Source organism: Echinococcus granulosus (assembly GCF_000524195.1).
Source record: "Echinococcus granulosus chromosome Unknown EG_S00019, whole genome shotgun sequence".
Lineage (NCBI taxonomy): Eukaryota > Metazoa > Platyhelminthes > Cestoda > Cyclophyllidea > Taeniidae > Echinococcus > Echinococcus granulosus.
In genome coordinates this window covers 555,915-580,888 of record NW_020170399.1, presented here as the reverse complement: position 1 = coordinate 580,888, position 24,974 = coordinate 555,915, and the positions used below count along the sequence as shown (strand labels likewise).

General features: G+C 41.3%; 2 protein-coding genes across 2 annotated transcripts; both read left to right on the top strand. All coding sequences in view use genetic code 11, as the record gives it.

Annotated features, from left to right (window-relative positions):
• Positions 1-612: 612 nt before the first annotated feature.
• Positions 613-4,446, top strand: EGR_03596 (Cell cycle checkpoint protein RAD17; the record flags this gene model as incomplete). Its single annotated transcript, XM_024492845.1, has 8 exons — positions 613-750; positions 791-1,132; positions 1,235-1,576; positions 1,855-1,960; positions 2,093-2,194; positions 2,303-2,391; positions 2,638-3,145; positions 4,217-4,446. The coding sequence occupies 8 exons, from the start codon at positions 613-615 to the stop codon at positions 4,444-4,446; spliced, it is 1,857 nt and encodes a 618-aa protein (XP_024352728.1).
• A 3,402-nt stretch (positions 4,447-7,848) lies between these two features.
• Positions 7,849-24,733, top strand: EGR_03595 (Enoyl-CoA hydratase; the record flags this gene model as incomplete). The annotated part of the gene is made up of 25 exons (XM_024492844.1): positions 7,849-7,957; positions 8,025-8,558; positions 9,096-9,314; positions 9,412-9,559; positions 10,148-10,226; positions 10,260-10,514; positions 12,502-12,604; positions 13,441-13,571; positions 13,657-13,733; positions 14,267-14,351; positions 15,152-15,244; positions 15,321-15,440; positions 16,255-16,305; positions 16,912-17,040; positions 17,111-17,154; positions 18,037-18,276; positions 19,114-19,186; positions 19,260-19,342; positions 19,793-19,874; positions 20,956-21,279; positions 21,932-22,187; positions 22,683-22,964; positions 23,035-23,190; positions 24,184-24,251; positions 24,668-24,733. The coding sequence occupies 25 exons, from the start codon at positions 7,849-7,851 to the stop codon at positions 24,731-24,733; spliced, it is 3,807 nt and encodes a 1,268-aa protein (XP_024352727.1).
• Between the last annotated feature and the right edge of the window lie 241 nt (positions 24,734-24,974).

Sequence of the window (24,974 nt, the reverse complement as noted above, 5' to 3'; positions counted from 1 at the left end):
TTACCTTACGATTATCCATCCATCAATATAAACAAGGATTTATTTCTAAATATATCTGCATGGTAAAATGGCAAAAAATATTAGGTTAGGGAAAAGATGTGTTAACTACTAGTGCTAGAATAAGTGCTAGCCAAGAAGTAGATGAGGGTCGTTGGTGTTTTCCAAAAAAGTGTTTGGGCTTACAAATGCCATTAAAAGGAAATTGTGATTAAATTAAACTAGAATAAATTTTTTAGAGCAACTAGTATTTGAGATTCATTGATTTCCGCAATTTGCTACATCGGCATACTTATTCAAGAACAATTTACTATTTACGCTGTATCATAATGCAAACACTTTAAAATGGCAAAATGACTTATAGATTTAATACTATTCTTCAGCGACTGCTGTAAAATCTGAACATATTTTAAGCATGATCTCTCATGTGCCTAGTTTAACCCCATCAATGTAAATAAATTCTTGTTAGGTCCCTAAATTTTTGATAGCGTATTTTTCTTTTAAATCCCTTTGGATTTGTTTCATTGTACTAACATATTTTGTCTGCCTCAACCTTTAATTAATGCTGCGGTGTTCGTGTTCGTCCTATGTGGTGGTGTTCTCCGATTTTGTATGATGGCCATAGGAAAATCCTCCCTTAAAAAGCAGAGTAGTGCTGCTGAGAGATGGTACGGTAATTTTGCTCCGCAACGCACGTCATTGTCGAAGGCTTATTCCGAGATTTGGTCTGATTTGTACGCACCGAATTGTGCCGTAATTGGAAATTGAATTCTATTATTATTCTTTCTAACAGAAGGAGTTAGCTGTCCACCATAGTAAACTGCGGGAAGTTACAGAAGTGTGCATGAATGTAAGGACTAGGAATAAATGCGTCATAGTTCTTACTGGACCTCCGGGCAGTTCCAAATCAACGTGCTTGCTGACGGTCTGTCGGACACTGGGTTACTCACCCCCCCTTATTTGGACAGAAAGTGATTGGGAAAGCGGTGACGGTGCTTCAAGTGGAATGCAACAGTTTGAAGAGTTTCTCTTTAAATCAACTCGTTACTGTGGTTCTGGTGATGAATTGAGTATTGATTTTAATCTTTCCGCGCCAAAGCAGCAATCCGAAGCTCCACACGTGGTGCTTATCGAGGTGTGTTTGCAAATATAGGGAAGGATTGTTCTTTTTTGCAACTATTCACTTCTGAATGTAGATAATGTTTTCTTGAAGTCATTATACTCAGCAAACCTCTAGATTCAAGTTCTTGACGCTTGCGCTTTATTATTGCTTTTTTTCTTTCTAAAGAGCTTATCGCCTGGATTTAGTGATAAACCGCCTCTCTTTCACAAATGCATCCGTTCAGCTCTGTCGGACATCCTTGTGCCTACTCTATTGGCTTTTGTATTCACTAAATCCTCGTCCATTAACAGTTTTGGGAATCCTGTTATGTGCAATTTTGACAATGCTACTTTAAATAGACTTTTCCCTGAATGGCTTAGGCAAGAACTGGGAATTTATTTGATTGAGTTCAATCCTGTTGCACCGTTAATCATGACGAAGGCGCTTTCCCGTGTTGTGGAGCTCGTATCCAATGAGGTATTTCTGATACTAATTTTTAGTAATAACTGCAATGAACCCTTTATTTCCTCTTTGTCATTTGTGGCACCGATCATCAAGTACATATATACATACATGTAGCTCGCTCGTGGAATGTACTACTTGACATGCTTCAGTATTTAAGCAGAGCACCACTCAAAATAGGTTTTCTTTCTTGTTTTCATCCACCTTTTAGCATTTGTATTTCTCGTCAAACTCTTAGTGCGATTTTTTTTTAAATCCGCCTTCTACTACTATTATGATTTGATTCATTCTAGACAGGTGTTCCCGCACCTCCAAAGTCATTCCTTCAGCGGTTAGCTGCTTCCAGTTCTGGTGACATCCGTCTGGCTATCAATAACCTTCAATTTGCTCTCATGCCCGGTTGGTCCTCTTCATTACTCATTCCTTCTCAGTCTCTGACCTACTTTCTGTCTTATACTTGCTTCCTTTTTAATATCGTCGGTGCTTGTTTTCTCGATTTTTCCCTTAGAGTAAATATTTTTTTTTATTTAGAAATGAAGTCAAACAACGAATTTCGGCTGGGCAGTGATCTATACGAACGTGACTCAGGACTTGCTGTTTTTCATGCGTTGGGGAAAATTCTTCACGCTAAAAGTGCGCCCTTCCATACAGTCGACTTTAAAATGATTACAGATAATACTATTTGTGTCCTTAGCCAATTTGAATTAGTAATTTTTTGTACTCTTTCTTCCTTTGCTGCAGGACTTAGTGATTCTACCCCATGTAGTGAGTCCTTTCTTCCTCCTCATTTGCAAACTTGGAAGCGAGCTCCTTTGTCTTTCAACCCTGAGGTATGTTTGATTATTTTCCTTCGATATTCCACTCACGTCAGACCCTTAAATAAATCCGTATTTTAAGTCTCGGGAATTTTGACTTCTTACTGCAACCTCGGTACATAGTACTAAACAATTTGAAGAAATAGTTTTATGTAACTCTCTATCCAACTAATATTTGCATTTCCCTCCAAGGCAATTCTACTTTTATTTATCTCAGTAGCTATTTGTACCCAAAGTAAAGTGCTAACTTCCATCCCTCAGTCAGTCCTAGATCATAGCGGTCTGACTGGCGATGACGTGGTAGCCTGGTTGCACGAGAACTACTTGGCCTTTCATGATACTCCAGAGTCCTTTGGGGCTCTGGAATGGATTAGCTCTCAAGTAGGATGGGCCGATGCCCACCTCTCTGGTGGAATGAACTGGCGTCTCGGCCTTACCCCCGCTGCGGACCGCAATTCCTCCTCTTCCTCTACTGGTGCCACTTGTGCGGCTGGAAGTCACTACGCTGCCATGGTGGCGACCCGCGCCGTCGCTATTTGGCCTCCACTCAAGGCGGCTGGTGCCATTGGTAGCAGATTTCGGCCCCTCAAAGCGCCTCAATCGAAGCAGGTAGAGGCGCGACTACGTGACTCACTAGAGGCGTTGAGAGCCTCCTGTGAGTTATCTGCTAACGCGCATCGAGTGAAGGAAGTTCTCATTGATGGGTTGAGATGGAGTCTTCTCGATCGACTTCCGCTGGAATTGGCTGTTCTTGGTTCGAGGTTTCCCGGTAAGTGCTTGTGCGCATTTGACCCATCGCTGATGTTCTCGGATGTTGTCTTGCTGTCTCACCTGGCTTATACTTTATTGAAATAAGAACAATTTTAACAATTTTAAGTCAGGCTATCGGCTTTGTTGTTAGCCATCTGATTTATTAAAAATGGAGGCTTCCTTCATTAGTAGCTGCCCTTTGCTAGCAAGCCAGTAAAAGTTTTTTATGAGTAAATCTAGTGGTAGTTACGACGATTAATCGTTACCTGGACATAGATCCGGAAAACAATACCTATGTATGGCATAATGTTAACGTAGTACCGACGTGTATTTTTAATCAAAAACCTGTAGTATTACATCTTTTGTGTCCTAGCTGTTGAATACGTAGATGGCTGAAATAATTTCTTACACCATAGGTGGACATCTTTCGGGTCTTGCTGACTTACTTTATCAAAATAATTCCGAGTCGCGTGGTTGCAGGAAATGTTGGTCTCGTGCGTTGTGAAGAAAATTGCCTCCGATTCTCACCGTCTGCGTTTGATTTAACACACTTTTTCTGTAGAACAGCTTTTTAATAGGAACTCTTAGATTCCTTTGATGCTTTCGTGTAAGGTTAGAACACTTCCATGAGAGATGAAACGCTGGATCCCATCTGCTTTCGTTGTGTATAGAAAGCAGTGGGTGTTAGCAATCTGGTCAAAAAACCATCATGAGTTACATTTACGAACTAGTTAATGGAAGTCCCGGACGTCGTAGATAAAACAGGATAAAACGGAGCTTCGTATATTTGCGAGATTATAAGGTCCATAAGACTATTTTGAGCTGCTCAAACTTTGTGATGTGATAACCTGTACAGGCAATGTTAACATGTAAGGAGAAAATGTTTACGTGAAATTCACGAAGGACAGAATAGTGTACCCCCAAAATTTCATGCTGAAGACAGAAACGTAATTTATTTCCAATTCAAATGTTCCTTAAAAACTACCTTAAAATTTTATCCTCTCTCATGCGTTACTCCTTTCAGAACACCACCCATTACGGGTGACCCTTTTCAAACCTTACTTCTGATCACCCATTCTTTTTTGTCTAGACAACATAGAACTCCTTTCTTCAATATGTCGTTTTCAAGGCGTCAATGGGACTACTGAATTCGATTCCCGCGCGGTAAAACGACGTGCAATGCCCTTCAAAAGCAACGAGTTCGGCGGCGTTTCCACGACAGAACACTGCCGTCCTTACGATGGCGCCACTGATACTGATGTGGAGGCAATTATTGATGAAAACTTCAGTGATGAGGAGTGTCCTCCCCCACTCGTTTAGAACAATCTTTTGAGTGCCTTTCAACACCTCTCTGACTCCTCATATTTTTTGCCCTATTTTTGCAGCCCTTGTTTTCCTTTCATATTAAAAAACCCCTGCATTTATGGAGGAGAGACTGTGTGAGAGAGCCTGGAACTTTGAGTAGTTTGCCTATTATGTGGACCCTGTTTATAATTTCTGCCACTTACTGCCTCTACTTGATCATATTATGGTAAACACAACGGACAGGTGATAGTGTTTATGGTCTCCTCTCTAGCTCACCGACCGACCGTCTGGCGTCCTTAGGTTTACCATACCACTTTGTGAACCTCATTCGTGTAGTAGTTGACTTGACTTAAATGCATCAAAATTGAATGAGGGAATTTCGGTCTTCTTTGTAGTATTAATTCTCTTTGGAAGAGATGTGGATGCATTTTCTAGCTTCACTGGAAATGGCTAATTACTGGGGTTGTTACTACCGCAGGAGCTGGTGTATTCGTTTGCGGAATGAACCTACGAATAGAAATATGATCACACCTTTTGTACACTTATCGCGTAAACACTGTGACTTCGTCCTAAAACGTTTGTGGTCTCACACCGCGAGGCATTACCTCACAGTCGTCCCCCTCCACCCAGCCTCTGAACAGCCGGCACGCCTGTGCCACGACCTCAATGACACAGTCATGGTCTTTGTAACTAAACTAACTTCAAGGTTTAGACCCACAGCGGGAAACAAGTGCTTTCGAGATAGTTGGCCTATATAGTCCTAAACCGGAGTTCGAGGTCTATACGAAAGTTGTTGTTAGAAGGCCAGTAGCACATGCTGCGAATTCTGGTGAACTTGCGCCGTGCTAATCTGCTCGGCTAGGTGAATGAGGTCGTGGTGTGTGCTTTAGTTAATGGTGCTACCTCTTTTGTAGGGTGGTCGTTGTTTTTATCAAACTCTACTTCCAAGCCCTTTGGTCTAAACGCAGTAAGCCTCACTGATTGCGAAGTTTGTACATGTATGTGATTTAGTGGCGGTGAAAGTAAAAAAGCGGAGGGGGAGGAGCTTCTTCCATATGGAGCATCGATACGATAAAAAACAAGGGATTAGTCAATGTTGCAGGTTTTTTGTCTTGAGTGGACATAGAATGGGACGGCATTCGATCGATTCGCCCAGCTTCGAGGTTCCCACCACCGTCTGTGCCATTGGCGTTCTCTCCACCCCACTTCTGTTAAATCTAGCAATCCCTTCGTTTGTTCATGCCCTCCCCAACTTATGCGGTAGGACTTCGAACCTACCTTGTTAGGAGAAGTAGGCAAACTCGATTTTACCAACTGGTTACTAAGCCTAAGCAGCATGGAGTGAGGACATCCACCGTGGATGGTTGAATATGTGGAGAAATGAGAGTACGCGTTTGGATTGTAAAGAAATGTGCCCCCACTACATTCAAGGAAGCGGAGACTAGCCCCTTGGGAGCAAAAGTGGCAAGTAGGAATGAATGACGAAAGCGACTGAACGAAGCTATGCCAAGTCCAGTGGTTTAGCAACTGGCTTAGTTTGTGAGGCAACTATTCTTACGAACAGTGATTGAGGAATAGAGCTTTCTGCGCATGCGATGAATCCCCATGATAGTTTTTAGGGATAGCCTTCAAAACGCCGCCTCGACAGGCGAAAACCAATTATCATTGTGTCAAAATTGCAAATAACTGGAGCACATGCAACCGCAAGAAGCATCAGAGGCGATGCCCAAACGTGAGTGATTTGTTAGAACCGTATATCTAGTTATGCGGGTGCCGACTTAGTACCAGTATGTTCCGCCCATCGACAAGCTTCCCACACATTTTGAACACATCATTGAGGTGGAATAAGACACAAAAAAAGGTAAGTACATCATTCAAACTAGAAAATCACAGTACTGATCACTGACTGTATTACAAATAGCGAACAAGTCGGTTCAACTCTCAAGAAACGGTATCAAATCACAGAGATGAAATAAGAATCTAAGGGAAACCTAAAGTGCAGAAGCGTTACAAGCAGGTAAATATTTGAAGAAATGGAAAATAAGCCAAAGGCGTTTAGGAAGCTCCTTTGGTTCCAAGCAGGGCTGTGATTCATAGGCTGTATAAACTCACATCCCCCTGGAACGTAGGGAGGTTCGAAGCGTGCTCACGAAGTTCATAAGCAGATAAAGCTAAGGAATGGGGACTAAACGGAGAGGGAAGCAAAGCAGAACGCCTGCAGAAGGACAGAGCCCACCTCCGTCAGGCAACAAACGCGGCGGCTCGCTTAATAAAGAGCCCGGAAATTCAAACACAAATAGTCTACAACTGCACTGGATGCCAATTAATGCACTCAAACAAGGAACGTGCCTTGCATTAGTGAGAAATAATCAAAAATAATAATAAAGATAAAATACATAATAAATGAAACAGGCATTTAAATGTTTTTGACTTTTGAAGCTATTAATTCATGTTTTTAGGGCAAGATATTGCTTGCCTTAAAATACTCAAAAAAGACCATTAAGGACATTGCTACTTGGTTCCTGCTTCTTGTTAACTGTTAGAGTATAGTGTAGTCTCCAAAATCTTCGTAAAACTTATGGTGGAATCCATTTAAGCGGAATTCAGGCAATGTATCCCACAAATATTGCCTTGGCATATTTTTCCTATTAGCCTAAGTTAATATGTCCTGGATGTCCACCGTAGCCCAAAAGCCCACTCGTTTTGGCGAGTTACTAAGTTCATTCGTCGCTTTATTTACGCCTAATTTCCTTATTTATGACTCCATCCCCCTTATAGTGTTCCTAAATAACATTTTAGAGTTAGTCTTCTTGATGTGCTTTTAAAACCACGGGTCAATTGGACTTATTTTGGTTTATTTTATTATTTTGTAGTTCCTGCTTAGCTCCTGTGTTGTTTTGTACCTTTTACTCTATCATATGTGATATTGATTCTAGTTTTGCTGTTCTGAACCATGGTAATAATGTAATCTAGTAAACTTTTGTCTTTTACCTCGAAAGTTGGGCCTTGTGTTTCACGAATAAAAAACTTCTCCCTGATTTTTTTTCATGCACTTTTATATGGGTACTTTATGGACTTATCTGTTCATTCCATCTGTTCATATAGTTTATATGGTTGTAGGTCGGAATGCGTGCTTCGATAATTTTTTGATGGTCGAAATCTTTTTACTCACTGCTTTTTTCCCACAGGTAGAGGATTTTCCAAATCAGCACTGACCGGTCCTGTTGTTTCTATGTTACCATTTTATATCCGTCACTTTGCCTCCGCAGCTTAGCTTGGTAATCGCTTGAAGTTCGCTGGCCTGACATCCACTTTTGTGTCCTGTGAGAGGTAATTTATTCTGTTCTGCTTACTTATTTTCATTATCCGGTAGATTTTAATCGCGTCCTCTTATCAAACCCTCACAGAACCTGGCCTATGAGTTTGCACCTCACCAATCGACCCTTTGTTTGTTCCTTCCCCGGCTGCAGTTATCGTGGTAAAACCAGTTCACAGCTAGCTCAACATAGAGCCACTCACGGTCTGGGTAAGTACTGGTACACGCTCACGCATGTCTGAACTGAAGTGGACTCAATAGTCTTGATATTCGTCAGGCTATGTGTACGCCTGTGAGTTTTGCGACTACCGGGCGACTACTTCGACGAATTTGCGTCGCCACTCGCGCCTCCATCTGGATACACGGCCTTATCGGTGTCCACACTGTCCTCATACCTTCGTGGAGCTCTCGGCGCTGCGTCGGCATGTCCTTGACTCCGCCTATCACCCAGGGCTACCGCTCTACGTGTGTCCTTGGTGCTCGCCTTCACCTGGCCATTCTTCTGATCCCTCATCCATCCCACCTGTCAATACCGCCCCTGCTGCCCCTGCCTCCCTTATCATCGATTCGCCCATCGCTTCGCGAAGATCCGCCGATTCCAGTGTCTGCGGCTTCAACTCCTCTACTCTGGCCTGGAAGCATGTTGTGCAGGCACACGCTGATCAGCTCTCTAGCCCCGAGACTCTTCAGAGGCTGGGACGAAAAGCTGGTGAAACATTGATTGAGGTAGCTTTCAATTTGTCTTATCGAGAGCTGTCCGTCCTACGCATGTTGGAAGAGTTCCGTATTGTTCGGCTAAAAGATGATCTAGGTAGCACATAAGTTATCGAGTTTGATGGAATTTCTGCTCACTTTACAGATGAAATGTGAGCGAAGTTGAATAGAATAGTGATTTTAAAATATTGCCTTATTTAAGAAAGTTTGAACAGTGGGACACTTGTCAAAAGTGTAAGCTTGTTTTATTTTTGTTTTTGGGACGCAAACTCGTTGAATTGTTGATTGAGATAGTTTCTATTACCTCATTTCCAACGCCGCTTCATAAATTGGCGGGGTACCTTTTCTAGTTATAGAGTAAAATGATGTGCATTTTTTCTCACTTATGAAATGAACGGTCTATTTTACATTAGATCAGTTCGAAAGGATAGCAATCCCCAATTTTATTAATTTGCAACAAAATTAACGATTTTCCTGTGATTTCAAACTGGCTAGTTTTGCGTGCAATATTGTTGGAGATATTCAAAACGTTGCCATTTCCCTGTTTTTAATTCCTACCTTTCATACACGTGTTGGAGGGACGTTCTTTTGAGATTACTTGGTCTCGAAAGCGATATGTTTTGTTTTACTGTAGATTTTTTGAATTTTTGCTTAATTAAGCATGATGTGTCACTCATCTTCGGACTTTATCATCCCAACGAGGATGGCAACTTCCGTCCATCATCTGCTGTGCGTCAATTCAATGCTGTCGCCACCGTTCGAACACATCAGCGGATGCGCTCAAACACTAACAGACAGAGGAACGCCAGCGGCAGAAAGCGTCCCCTGCCGCGTGACACATCGCTCTACTCAGGTACCACTTGCATAATTTCTTAGTGGAATACGCATACATTTCTGCCCCCAAATGATGTTTTGGGGCTGTTTAAGGTGGTTTCTTGCGGTGTTCTCAGTATTGATAGTCAATTCGTCGCCGGTGGAGAACGGCGACGCTGCATCAGCTAACACTTCAAGGACCGCAACGGAAGGATTGGAAAACACAGAGCCATTGAAATTCCCCCAGGTACAGGATTTGGTCGCACTTCCTGGGGGTGTTCTGTGGTCAGCGTCAGCTTTTAAGTCGGAGTTAATCAGAGCCACTGGTGGAGGTATTCACTGTCAACAAAAGTTACCTCCTTGAGACGTGAACTGTACATATTTGGCTATTATCATTAAATCGTGTATACAGGGTTTGGAATTCCGTCATTTGGTTGTTTGGAATCGGTTACTGCCGCAGCTTGCTTGTTCTAGATTTTCACTAGGTTGGTATTTAGAAGCGTGGGTGGTTTCGGCGTGCACTGCCGATGGGCAGGTGGGGGTGTTGTACGAGGGTGTCTTCGAACACTTGGAACAACTTCTTTTGCAAATTTAGGACGGGTGATGCCTTTAGCATTAAGTCAATGAATGCAGTTTAATGCATGTGCTAATGTGCGTTTGTCTCAGGTGTGCGTGGATGAAGTGAATTTATTTAAAAACTTGCGTTTTCGATAAATGCACAATTTATGCTGCACAGGCAAAATTTTAAAATTTGTTTTGAGTCAAATACCCTCGGATGCACAGAAAGCTAGTATTTTTACAACTGTTAATTTTTTAAATACTCAGAATTTCAGGAGAGTATTTGAATTTCCTTGTAAAAGACTGATATGTCAGCCTTTTACTGCCGACCCATGAGATGACTCCTGATGAATCCGTTGTTAAAGCTTCTGTTTTGATTGAAAGTGCTATTCAGGTAAGAACTGCTTTGTTTGATGAGCACCTTTAGTATCGGTCAATATTGCACGGTCTTGATCGTCGACGCATTAAAGTCTATCGTGTCTACTATTCTAAGTCGTTTTCATTCATATCAAATGTTTGCCTGGTCATACTCTTCATTTTACCATTCTTTGAATGGCCTTCATCTCTTACACGTTCATCTTACTTGGGAAATTCTGTTGTACGCCCTGTTGTTCCATGTGGTGTTTTAGAAGGCATTGAAACAATATGCTTGTCGGTATTTTTGGTCCGAGGCGTCTTATTGGTAAGTTATTCTAATCCTAGTTCTTATTTGACGTGATATCTTCTCATTGACTTCTTGGTAGTCAGTATTCGCTGATATTCTCTAAATGCTATTGTTGAGAGTGATTCAACTATGTTTGATGCATTGGTATAATTTCCTACTTGTAACTTAAGCTGAAACCCAATTTCTGTAACTTAAATGTCACCTTATTGTAATATGTTTGCAAGCTTTTGGGACTTTGGAATCCTGCTTTTAGTTCTATCTTTAAGAGATTTTTTCCACACTGAATCAAGCCCGTGTCATTCTCCAACCGTTTTTGACATTCCTTCTGCAATTTTGCGCAAAGGCTTACTTGTTCTGGAGAGAAGAGTTTTTGCGGAATAAGTGGCTTGTCGGTCAGTTTGTGGTGCTCGCAATCTCCTTCTTTGATCTGCTTACATCAATTTCCACAGGATGCTCTGAGGTTTGGTATTCCTTTGTATTTATGACCATTTATATGGCCGCGAATTTAGTAGTACACTTGTAGAGCATACTTTTATTTTGGCATTATCTAGCAATGAGTAGCTGATGCAAAAATTGTTTTTTGTTTTGCATTCCACATCAAAGCTCTCGTTTTAAGTGTGTAATTGCTTAATTATGTTAAAATGGTAACTATTGTCCGTTCCATTTAGATTGTCCTGGTGTAGCTCTATTGGTTTTTTCGCTAAGCCCTAAGTTGCACTGGAGCCCTTGATTTGGAATTTGAAAATTCGCTTCTTAAACAGTCGATTTAACACTTGTAATTGTTCATAGTTCCTACTACCTGTTCTGGATACTTTGTTTTGAAAGTTATTCAGTCGAATTGTCAAATAGGTAATGTAGCTATTTAACTTCGCGTACTTACCTTAAATTTGTTGCTTTAGTTTTACCGTGTTCGGCGATTTTTCCGGCCATATTTCTTAATCTCTGGCAGTCAGATGCTAAAGAAGACCATTAAGTGCTTGTGGAATACATTACCTGAACTGTTGGGGTATGTTTTACGTCATAGTGAAGACAAACATACCTATATAACGATCTATTTTGATCCCTCATTTTCCTTTGTTTCGACTTGGCTCTAAATTTTATTTTTTTTAGTTTCGTGCTCCTCTTGATGCTGTGGATTCTCAGTGCCACGGTGGTTGCCATGTGCCTCTTTTCTGGACCTCTGCGTCAGAAATCTCATTACTCTGTGCGTTTCCTCTTAATTTCTACCCGTTATTTATTTGAACTATGTACTATACAACTTTATGCTCATTTTTTGACTCATTTGAACGGTGACTATCTTCAGGTGGTAGACTTTCTATTCCGTAACCTCTTCTTTGAGCGTTGTTTGTGTTCCCAGCCTTTACCACTTCAACGAGTGAAATATTACATTCAAAACTGATAAAGTAGGATAGATGAATACACTTTGGGTTTTTTGAATTGTGTCATTGCTCTATGATAAATTTGGAGGGTACTAACACCTAGTGATTTTTTGCAGCGACCAATTTACTATCTCTTACACACACTATGCCTTATATACATGTATATAGTTCAATGCCAAGTTCATTAGCGGTGTCGGAATAGTCATAAGTATTTTTTAAGCCCAATGTATTCTTTTGGGTTTGAATTACTTTGTTACATCACTTTACTCTTTGATTTACACAAATACTGTGGGGGTATGTTCCATCATCGCTAGAGAGAAAATTTCAAGCATGGCCTTTCATCTTTTGTACGCATACGGTGGCACGGTCCCCAGGATCCCTAACTACCTTATTTGTTGCCCCATAGTCGTTGTCTGTTGAAGAAGAAACAGCAAGCGGCCAGCTACTCTACCTTACGTGCTCAATGCTAACTCTGTCACGAAATATCTGTCGCACTGGCTCTCATAAAATGTTAATGACAAAGGTTTCTTTTCAGTGGGTTTATGGTCTATTATAAAACAGCTTATTTAATGAGATCAAGACATTCCAGCAATCATTACATCGCTCTTCTGCTTGTTTCCATGCAGGCAACAGGTCAATTTTACAAATCCGATCGAGGTGGTTTGGGCTGGCTTTATGAAACATTTTACAATCTTATCGTTCTCCTCACCACAGCCAATCATCCAGACGGTGAGTTACCTTTGCGCCCGTGTTTTTTTTTAAAGAAAAAAAATATTTTTGAAGTCAATACCCATACTTTAATTAAATTTTTCAATGAATGGCGTCTTTTGAAGCACGACGGCGTGTTTGGACCATACCATGCAATGGGTCCAACTGTGTCAACTAGAAGTATTCCTATCATAAGCACAGTCTTCATTTTGAATAGCTAACTCCACTCCTCCATTGCCTTTCCTCAATGACCTCTTGAGGGATGTTTTTCATTTCAAATTGCCCACTCTTTGCTTGTGCTTTTGAACTCATTTCATTCTCGTTTCAAAGGTTATTTCTCTCAAGCCCATCTTTGGTTTGCCTACTCGAACATACTTCGATGAATCTCTTAAGACGATTTATTTCATAATAACCACTGTAGTGCTTTATTGAAGCCTCGGAGCTGCTCTCTTTTTCGCTGTTTGGGGAAAATCTAAGTCCCAATGTTTTCTGCTGTTATCCTCTTTGGCCCAGCTTCTACATGCTACCTTTTTCTGCTCATTAAATGCAGATTGATTGACTGTCCGTTTAATATTACCTTAATTACCATCCGTTTTCCACGCAGTTACATTACGAATCATTAAACTGTCCAATTGAGTTCCGAAAACAATTGTGAAACTGGCTACTTTGATCGTATAATATTATTTTTGCCCTTCTACTTAATACCAAAAGTACATTTGGGAAACCGATGCGGCAAAATATCAGCAATGCACCCGTCGTATGATGGATTTTTATCCACGCTTTGCTTTTGGATTGCCGAAGGTTCTTACGTTCCAGTTTCCCACTTCAAATGCTTTTTTCTTACCTAATGCTTTCAGTCATCCTCCCGAACTATAGCGAAAATCGTGCAGCCGCCTTCTTTGACATCGCTTTTCTCGCTGTGGGGACGTACATTTTCATGAACATCTTCACGGCCATCATGTATAATCAGTTCCGCGGTTATCTTTTTGTGCGTTTCGGGTGTCCATTGGCCATTACTGAAAACACGTACAAATTTCAACGAGTTTGATCTATTGCATCCTTCCTCCTTTTAGTCCTCCGTTCACAAACGCATTTTTAGGCGACGTGTTGCCGTTCGTGCTGCATTTGAAGTTCTCAAATCGCAGGATCCGTGAGTCTCAATTCACTTGATATTGTCTTCAACTTGGATCGGTGTTTTTCTTCGGAAGTCCATCAAAATTTATGCACCAACGGATATTAGTGGGCATTTGAATCACTCTTCTCCAAACTTTGCTTTCTGCCTGTTTAATTTGAAACTTATCAATTACAATTTCCAAATGTCTGCTTTTCGAAGACCTTAGCTATCAGCGGCCATTTTGGGATTCTTTTGGTAGCTTTGTAGCCTTGATTTTAGCCTCCAAGTTCTTTTCATTGTTTCAGCTAACCTTTTGGTAAAAAAGGCAGAATTCTATGTAGGAATGCATAATATGCATCCAGAAATATGCCTTAATATTGTGATTTATTACATGAAGTATAGAAAATCTAATCATACCTTTGCCCTGCTTTCGTGTCGTTCTAAAACAAGTGCAGTGGTCCGAGGGCGAAGGTCTTGCGTTATCGCTTCGTACCCAAACGAAGTTGTTGGATCCAGACGCTAAGATGTCCTCCACTGCATTGAAATTTAAGTTTTTAAACGGTGTCTAGTGTCCCCGTTGTTCAGACAGACAAAGTGTTACAACTTTTGGAGGAAACGTCTTTGCCTGGTTGGAAGAAGTCTGCGATTTCCACTGTAAGCTAAATTTCAGTTAGTATAATATCTATTACAACTTGATGCTTTCTCACATCAAGCTAATGGTGGCACTTTCTTTAAATGGTATGATTTTTTAAATCTTTACTGCCCGCTTAAAGGTAGCTTTTACAATAACTTTTAACTCTGAATTTCCTCGACTACTTTGTGGCGAAGCTGCCACGTATTACTTGAAAACGCATTACCAAGTCGGGGGACAGCGACCGCTCCAGATATCTGGGGCTAAAACTCGGGGACGTGCCAGAAGCAATCTACGTTGAGTTTATAGGAACCCACATAAACTCGCTTGACTAGTTGAAAAGTAAAGTGTTTCTTCAAAGTTGTAGGAAAAGAGTCGCAAATCTCACTCTACGATTTGAGCTTTACAAGCGATGGAAAAGGGTCGACTTGAATGAGCTGCTGAAGGCGATTGCGATTTCGTTGTAGGCAAGCATTAGACTGAATGCAGCAAGACTAACCTTCACGTACGGAATTCATGCCTGATAATGAGTTTTTGATTCAGCCTCATCTTAATTATAATCCAGCTTTCCTGTTCTCGCATCATTACCTTCCAGGTAAACATAATAATAAAAAAACAATTCTTATTCGAAGGGAGTCATTGCGCATTCCTGAGGGATGATGGGGATTTCAGGAATCTGGGGAAACAGTAATAACAGTACATAACCGGTAGTATAAATCGGGTTGAAAGCCACCGATATTAGATTGTTTTAGCCATGGTACGCTATTCATACTCTCTTTAGCTTATATGCATCTTATGCTCTTGGCTATTGTCTGTTATACAGAAACTGATGACGCAATACGAGGGAGGTTCTGTCGACTTGACGGAGTTTATGGACCTCTTTCGGCTTCTCGATTTGTCTTCTTCCCTCAAAACAGTGCGTTTCCGTATTTTTTTTTGCAATAATGTTGTTCAACGCTGACTTCCGTCTCACCGCCAAAATTTGATTGCAGCCTACTCTTGTTCGACAATTCAATAACCCCGTGGCTTTGCGAATACAGTCCTTCTGCATCTCAAACCTATGCAGAAGAGTCGAGCTCTTCGTATCTCTTGTCAACGTTTTCTGCATCATTGTGCGTGCAGATTTATTCTGGCCTATTTTTGCATAAAATACGTATTTTGAGCCCAACACAAATTACTTGTATTGCAGTTACAAGACATGTCATATTTCTACCTTAAATCCCCATTCAAATGAGCATTCTTATACATCAATATTTAATAAAGAAACAATATTTGGTCGCCGTCATCTCACGGCTACTGAAAAGAGCTTCCATGCACTGAAAATCCCGAAGAGCAGTCCAACTTGTCTCAAAGTTTGAGTCTCTGGGCATTAGCATTAAAGAGTGCCTGCAGGCCTCACCCAATTAGTTTACTTCCGCTCCTAAGCCGTCAAGCAATTTCAATTCCCATCCATAAAATTTTAAAAAAAACGGTGTTTTATCCCAACCTTTTACCCAATTCAAAGGCTCCTTCCTTCTCAGTTTACGTACATTCGTCGGGAAAAACATCAGCCTATTTAAGCCTCTTGCGTTTTTGTGGTTCGTTTTGGGTTTTGCGTTTTTTAAAGCTCCTTTCAGCTAGACAAACTATTGTAAAGCGAGTTTGTTTATCGCTATAAATTTATAAAGAAAAAAGAAGACATTTTTTGACATTGGTACATTGTTCGGCGTATCCGATTTCTTGAGCTTCGTATTCATATGCCAAGGCTGTTAATAGGTCGAATTAATTTTAGTAGTTAAAAACTTTTCGTTGAAATCATCCCAAAAATTCCGTTAATTTAAGGCGTAGGAAGAGGCATTTCTAAAATTTTCTTTTATTTAACCATTCAATTGCAACAGAAGAGGTGCTTGGGGGTCTAAACTAAGTAGTCACTTTTTTCTCTTCCAGTTACAACTCGTGGCTTTTGAAGACGCGGACAAACCCAGTTTTACCTTTTTGGTACGTCTCCTTTTCATCCCTCCTTCTTTATTACCGGTTATTCACGAATATATTAGGACAACTTCATGATTTGTAAAATATTTTCATTTTATGGATTAGTAGAGGATTTATGCACTCATAGTAGAAGCAAACTTATCCTCAACCCTTTATAATTATCTTTATCATCTCCACAAAGATTCATAATTGCCTCACCTGCCCTCAAGTGACGAAATTTCACGTCCCAAACACTATGATTGTACTTGAACTACAGCACTGGGCCGCCTGATGGTGTTTCGAACCCTAAAATTCTGACACATGATGAAATCCCTCGGTTGGTTTGAACTGGCTTCAGGTTTCGCTTCCAAGTTACTCCTGTTGTTTGCTTCTAACAACTGTTTTTCCGCTAAAATTGTCTATCTACTAGTGTTGGACCTAGACAAGTATGCATGTAGAAAGATAGTGTTGTCGCATTGAAATTAACTTTTTAGTTTGTTTTCCTATTTGTAGTTTGGTTCCCTATATTATATGAGTGGAACCATCGTGACGTTAGTTTTTTTTTCCATCCAATCCACGTGCTTTTAATCCACTCATCCATCACCCCACCGGCTTTTTTCTTGCCACCTTTAGATAATCAACACATGTTTTGCAACACTCTACGTTATCGAAAACGGTGTGCGTCTTTGGGTTCACGGCTGGCGCAATTCACTTTGCATGCCTCTGACTTTGTTTGATTTGTGCGTCTCCTTTGGCAACCTGGTATGCTGTCCTGTCTATTCGCTCACTTCTTTAACTCTCTTTTCAATGCCTCATAAATTTATCTTGTTAGGCGTTGCGACTCTACGAACTTGGCCTCATCGCTTGTGGAGCGAGGTGGGTTCTTGTTCTTTGTGCTGATGTTAATGACAGCACTAAAGTGTCTTGTAAAACGCTCTGTTTAGACAAGCATCGTCCTAGAAAATAGGCACCGTTTAGGCGTGAAACTATTTTCTACTGTGCTCAAGTCCAAGTCTTGTTATCATGGCTTAAAATAAGGCGGGGCCCGGTATGAGGATAGGTATATCGAAACGTTTGAGGTAGGGTAATGATTCCTTTTGTCTCCCTATCTTACTATCATAAAGGTGCGTCTATTCGTGGCTAGTAGATTCCAAAATTTTATAATTAGTGGTTTTTATTTATTTAAAGAGGCAGACGTGAAACTCATTTTACGGTGAATCAAAGGTGCCGTTTCTTGAGGGAGGGCAGGACATGAGGCCAAGAGTACCTTAGAAAAATGAAGTGATAGCTATACAGTAAAATAACAGCGGATACTTACACCAGGATCATCTTTCTTTTTTATTTTTTCTGTTCGCAAAGCCATTATTTTCGTGGTATCACCTTGTTATTTTCGATTGCGTATGCCACCCCTCCACCAGCTCAGGAATTTCCTCTTCACAGCTTAGTATGTAGAGTTGAGAAATTCATTTGCTTATTACAAAAAGCTGAGAGCTCGGCCTAACCTATGTTTCATTTAGCTTTTGAGCTGGTGCACATCACTATTACCACGTTCTACCTCTATGTCACTGTACTAGAAATATCGTTCACTGTTTCCTTCACGCTATAATTTAACGTTTATCGGAAATGTGTCATTTATTGGTCCTGGGTTGTTACGATGGTTAAAAATACAAGAGAGAAGGGGCTGGGTTCTTAGTTTTGCCATTATTTCGTGTAACTGACTGAATGACAAGCTTCCTCGTTTTCTGGTCCTGCCGACAGAGGTGTAGGATCAGAGCATTGGTCGCCCTACGACTTTGGGCAGCTGGCGAACCTGTTGGTGATTCTGCACACCTTGCGCTTCATGCAGATCTCCAACCTGATGACCAGCATGCTCTTCAAGATGCCCCATCACCTAGCCCCCGTGCTGGGCGTCCTCATCTCCTTCTACTATGTCTACGCCCTCCTCGGATTCTCCCTTTTCCACGGAACCATTGAACACCCTACCAATGGATCCACTGAGTAGGTCTTCTTCTTGAAAGTATGTCCTTTTTTCGATGTCCTGGGGTAGGCTAGAGAATCACCATATTCAAGAACTATGGTACTGGTTGACTTACTGAGTTTAACTCGTAGGACCGTAGGATTTCTTGTGTAGGACCGTTTCAGTATCGATGTGCGCGGCTCTGAGAATCTCTTTTTGGAACCCTGAGGTGGATCAGGGCTGGTCACGTCTGTAAAACAGTATGGTTGTTAGTGTGGTATAATCCTTACATGGAGTCATTCATTGTCTTTTGACTAGGTTTGCAGTGTGGAACTGTTTCTGCAATCATAAATGTGAGTCTTTGAGAGTTCGGGATGGATTGGAGCTTTTTTTTGGAGTGGCACTTTGGCTACTTTACGAGGAGTCGTTCCGCATCCGCTCAATAGGTCATCTTTGCTGGACTTGCTTTCGCCTCAATGCCTTTCTTAGGAATAATATGCTCTTTTATTTGCCTTCTTTTTCTTGTAACGCTTCTAAACTAAAACCTGCTTAACTTCAGAAGACGGTACCTTGTTTAATGAAACCCAATTCTTTAAATTGAAGTGCCAGAGTGTTTGTGTAGCTTCTTTAAGGTCTACTTTCAAAGAATTTTTGGTAGACTCGTGACATTTAATCTCAATTGGCTCTGGTTTCGCCACTTTTGGCACCATTGTTTTCCAGTAAAATTATTTACTTTCAGTCCTCTCTAAATAGATTTATCAATTCTAAATTTATCTCCAGCTTGTTTATATTAAATATATGAGTTTTTAAACGACCCTTTAATTAATTTTCCACCAAAACAATGCTTCTGGATTTTTTTGTTGATGCCTTATTTGTAGCTCGAACGAGACGTACGTCTGTGGAACTTACCAACAGCTCAACTACTGGTCGATCAACTTTGACGACTTTGCTGTAAGTTGGCTTCCACATTGTCCCGTTTCATTAAACATTGACATCCATTTCTTCAACTTGCTTGCTTTTTCAGGCCAGCATATTCACCCTCTGGAGTTTGATGGTCTTGAACAACTGGCATGTCATTGTTCGGGCCTTTACCGATAAAATTGGCAGGTAGCTCCACTTTTTCCATTCATTCAATTCATTCTCCATGTAGTCGTGTTGAAAACACTCTGACTAGTGGTACTAGTGGTAATACTGTCTTATTAATACCCATTCAATTATGTAGCTTTTGACAACTTCCCATCAATACCATGGTTTGAAAATCATACTTAATGCAATACAACCTTTATGTAATCTTATTTGTAATCCTGCGTACTTTTTTTTAGTAATGAAGTAGACAGGCTTGTAGGTGACATACTAATCGCCACGCTTAAATACCCATTTTCTACATTGAGATAGAGCACTTGGACGCATCAGCACCCCATATCATCATGGGCTTTAATAGCGTAGTAAATTTAGGTTGTACCTTTCGGATCTGCTGAGACAGCACCTTCTTCCATGCTCATTAGATTACCCTTTTTTCATACTGCTGTAGGCTCCTCCCACTTTTTTGTTTTCTAGATGGGTTCACATCTACATGGTGAGCTGGTGGTTCATTGCATCTGTTATTCTCCTCACCCTCATTACCGCCATGATAATCGAGGTTAGTTGAACTTTGCCACAATTGCTCGGCATGAGAGGATGTAGTTGATACTCGGGTCTTAGTGCTGGATTAACGGACCTCACTATTGACAATTTGACGTTGATCCAAATTCAGCGGCAGCTCATAATGAATGGTTTTTTGTCGAATCGGTTACATGGTTTCATGCTCGATGTACGCTTACCGCATTTCAGGTTTAAGTGATCTTTTAAAGTATTTGTAATTTTAACCGATGGGGACCACTTTTAAGCCAATTTGCATCACTTCTTTCAGCGAATCAGGCGATTAATCGTCACTTTCTGGGTAGGTCTGCTCCAAGGCTACAGTGGGTAAGAGGTTGACTGGTGTCTAAAGGGGGAATGCTAGGTGTAATTTAAACACAAAACGTTCGTTATTTGTTGCATTTGGAGAGCTGCGACCGCAAATTATTTTAAATAGTAAAGGCCAATGTTACTTTTGTATTTTAAAACAGAAGAAGCCTTTTATTATTGCATCTACCGCAAGGAACATTCTTCCATACATTATGTCATTTTCATTCTTTCATTGACAACTTGACAAAAACTCGCCAAAGAGGGAGAACGAGATGAATGGCTTGGTCTAGGCTGAACGAAGGCACCGTATCACAATTGCTACTAATTAAAAAGCGGTCTCACCGATTTCCTCGAGAAGGAGTGTGCATGAATTCGGATTAAGCCATGAGATGGTCCTCAAAGATGAAAATCCAAACATTTTGAAGAAGAAATAATTGTCACAGAAGCACATATATTCGATGCAATTCAGGAACCGGTTTATTTCACTTCTGTCTATTGAGACAGACATACCATCAACTTGCTTGTTCTCAAGCCATCATGCCTTTTAGCGAGGCATTGGACAGTTGCCAGAAGGCTGAGAAAACTACCAGTTTGTAAATAAAATGAAGATCCTGTGTGTTTGAAATTTTCATTCCCTGTCAAACAATTGCAGCACAGTGTTTACTTGATTCGTTGTTCCAATTTGTGAAGGGGTGTTGCCTTTCTCCCCATGATCCTTTGGCCGCTAAATCGTGGTTTGAACCCCTCCTACCTGCCTATATTGTATTTTGCAGAGTTTCCTCTTCGCACGCCAGCTTCACACCCGTCAAGCAGACCTATTGCAGCTCCGCGAGCGTCGTCGAACCAATGCCCCTCGCCTTGCCGCTGTGAGCGGGTCGCGGTTCTGCAACGATAACCACTGCGGGCGTCTGATCGATGACGATGGGATGGAGGAGCTGCTGCCCTCAGCTGAGCTCTCCGCTGACCACAACAGCTCCTCAGCGGCGGCAGCAGCAGAAACGGAGGATATCTTGATAACCTCACCTTCCAATACAGTGGCCTTCAGTTTTGCACAAATGTTCAGCGGTGGTTTTGAAGAACCCACCAATGAGGAGTTGGTGCGCCATCTCCAACGCCATGCAGCACTTGGTGGCTTGGTCTCCCGCTGATTACTCAGGACTGGCGCTTTATTCTCTCCTAACCCTACCATGAGACATGCATCTGGAGTCCCTTTTGAATCTCAATCACTGAATTTCTACTCGATTATTCTCCTCTTTTTATTTTCACCAATAAACGAATCGACTACTATTGCTGCTGCTTTTGATCTTTGTCATGTGCGTAGATCAAATGCTCGGAGGGGTAGCTTGTGTAAACGACTTTAAGATATTTTGTGGCTTCTTTATTCGCTTTTATCAGGCGTTCAAGCAAAATTTCTGTTGGTTTCTAACAGAAATTTATTTATTTGTCCTTTTCATGGAGTCCAACTTCAGTTAATTCGTTTTTCTTGGGCACTTAACGTGCTCCTTCCCTAATTTACAACTCTCTCCCTTTACTCAAACTTGTATATACCGTGAAATGGAGCTGCACCGACTCAAATTACAGCGTACTTTAGGCTTGACAGAAGCGAACATGACCCATTAAGAAGGATCTATATAAAACCGTGCCATGTAAAACCGTGTTTGAACGGAGCAAATATCGTATGGTGGTGAAAAAAGTCGTTTTGAGAGAGGCAACGAATTTCACATAAGGTGGTTTTTCCGTGCGCCATAGACAATGCTACGGTTTATTCGGAGGGTCTTGCAGATCAAACTTCGGTTTCAATCAGCGTTAGCGCAGTACAGGGGGGTGAAGGTGTCTCGCAGGGGCGCTGACCTCCAAGTAGGCCTCATAGAACTCGACCGCCCCGACACCTTTAACGCCCTCTGCCCTCAATTGATGAAGGAGTTAGCTGTCGCGGTGGAACAACTGGATGCTGACTCCTCGATACGTTGTCTCGTTATCACCGGCACCAAAAGGGTTTTCTCGGGTAGGGCACACCTGTCCAATTAGACGTGGATCTATTACGGCACCGATTAATTTTCTTAATTTTTTTCGTATTTTAAAGATAACTATCCCTTTGATTTTAGTCGCTAAAGTCGGTATTCTTTTAAAATTTGAAGCCCTTTTTGAGCTACATTTTCTAGTTTCATGCTCTTTTCTCTTTTACTTCTATGATAGTAGGTCAGGAAATATGTTTTTCACAGTTAGACTAAAAAAGGACCTGTCCTTGCCTGAGAAAACTTGCCGGATCTCCATCTTCCCCGTACAATATTGTGACCAAACCCATTTCTGTCAACGAGCTTTCTTCGCTCTTTCCCATTTTTAGAGCATGACTAGGCTCTTTGTCCTCACCTAAATTCACTAACATTGCATTTTTAAAAAAAAAATTTTTGGGATGTTTTGGTTTTCTTAACATCCCTTGAAAGTAGATGTGCATTGAGACTACCTAAAACGTCGAGTTTAATGACTTCTTGCGTTGCAGTTGGTGCTGACTTGAAACACCTGGATGACCTGCGGAGGCTGGAGGCGCTGCGGAGGTGGGAGGCACTGGGGGCAGTGGAGAAGCCCACTATTGCAGCAGTGAATGGCGCTGCACTGGGCGGTGGTTGCGAGCTCGCGATGATGTGCGATGTAGTGTACGCGGGTGAGCGGGCGCGATTCGGACACCCGGAAGTTGGTCTGGCCCTCGTGCCCGGCGCCGGCGGCACCCAACGTCTCATCCGCGCCATTGGCAAATCACGCGCTATGGAAATGATCCTTTCGGGTGAGATGCAATGAATTTCCTCTCTTCCTCGCTCTTCCTCTATCCGCCTTCCTTCATCTTTCGCCTGCAGGCAAAGCCATCTCAGCGAAGGAGGCGGCTGCTTTCGGATTAGTGAGTAGTGTGTATCCAGTGACCGAGGTGGTGGATAGGGCAATCGCCTTGGCCGAGCGTATCTCGGCCCACTCTCTGGTTGCTCTGCGAGCAGTAAAGAGAGCCGTCGGTGCTGGTGAGTACTCCGTTTCTAGTTTTCTTACACCACTTAAATCGCTTGACATGTTTGCTACCAACGTCACGAATTTTATTTGTGCTCTATATCAGCTCATCGTAACCGACTGAACCTTAAACGGGTATCCCAAACAGGCTGTTTGAGCTGACAACAATAAAGTTGATTTAAACTGCTTCCAATCTAAAGAAAATCACTTTCTCTATTGCTATAACGAAATAACACGCATTTTTTGTTGGCTATGTTGGTTGATTTTCCCCAAAAACCATCATAGAGAACTTTTGAAATGTGATATTTGGAACGCTCTCTTCTCAAATTTTGGGCAAACGTAGTAATGAACGGAATCGAAAATGTCTGCGATGTCATCTGCGTGAGAGTGAGCTGAAACCTGTTTTTAGAATAAATTTTATGGATGACTGAAATTGGCACTTGATTATGCGAAAGCTGGGAAAAAATAGTGATAAAATCACCCTTAATTTCATAACAGATGTACATATTTTTTTCCTTAGTTCTATTTCTGTATTTCAAAATCACTGGCAGACGTAATAGTCAATTTCATACTTGTTTTCTATGCGTGAATAAGAGATGCTTAAAAAATGAGTTTATATCGGTACTAAACCGGAAATGTCGATGGTTTCGTCAAACAGCTAAGTCGGCAAACTCATCCCCGGCAAACAACCAGGACGTGCTTTTGGTTGACCCATTCGCGGTACTCATTACAAAATATCCAACTTGGATGGATTGTTAGTGGGACTTGCATATTATTGAATGCAGAAAGGTGAAATAGAGGTTCTAACATGCCTGTCAGTCACTCTACTCTCTATCACCTCTTTCGACCTTTTGGATGAATGTTTGTATCAGGAGAGAAGAAATTACTCGAGCATTATATTGCTAATTGCTGCTGTGGGTGAATTTTGCCTTATCACCGCTATTTATTCATTCCACCGTGATATCGCTACAAGAATACCGATTTTTTCATTCATTTGTTCTTAACAGCTTATCAACTGCCCCTTGACCAAGGCTTGAAGGTTGAACGAGAAATTTTCCTCGCTACACTATCATCAGTAAGTGGATTGTCTATGGTGTTTGGAGGCAGGATTCATACCACTATTTAAAATGAATTTTAATAAATTTTAGACGCACATTTACGGATAACCGGCAAACCCAATAATGAAATTCCCTATCGAAGCATTTAATTAGATTTTACGCATCTTAAAGCGGTTAAGCTTCATTGATATGTTTTACCTAGTGGGAGGAAGTACAGATTTAGTAGTAGTACCAGGAACAATTGAAGACCATTGTCTAATGCGGCTGTACGCTTCGAGAGGACACCACTGTTCGTGCGGCTATATCATGCTTGAAATCATTGTCACAACCTCCCATCACTGCGTTAGCAAAACCTATTGATGTATTAGTTAACGCTGATATATTTTATGGTGCAGGCTTCTTTGGCGCTTACTTCCCCCTCTTTTTATTTTAGAACGATTGCGGAGAAGGGGTGTCAGCTCGTATCGAGAAACGAAAACCGAAATTCACAGACAGTTAATGTATATTGCTCAAAGGTTAAATGGAGTATTTGATGTTAATTGTTGCTGTTTTGGCATTTTACTTTCAAGAACAGTGCAAAAGAGCAGGGAGAGCAGTCGGGGAGTCTCGTCGTTAAGCTGGACGTGGATGGGGGGTTTTCCGTGACTGTTTAAAGGACGAATTATTTCAGCACTAGATTTTCTTACTGGTATATTTTGTGAGAAAGCGTATTACGGCCAATCTGGATAACAACACTGATT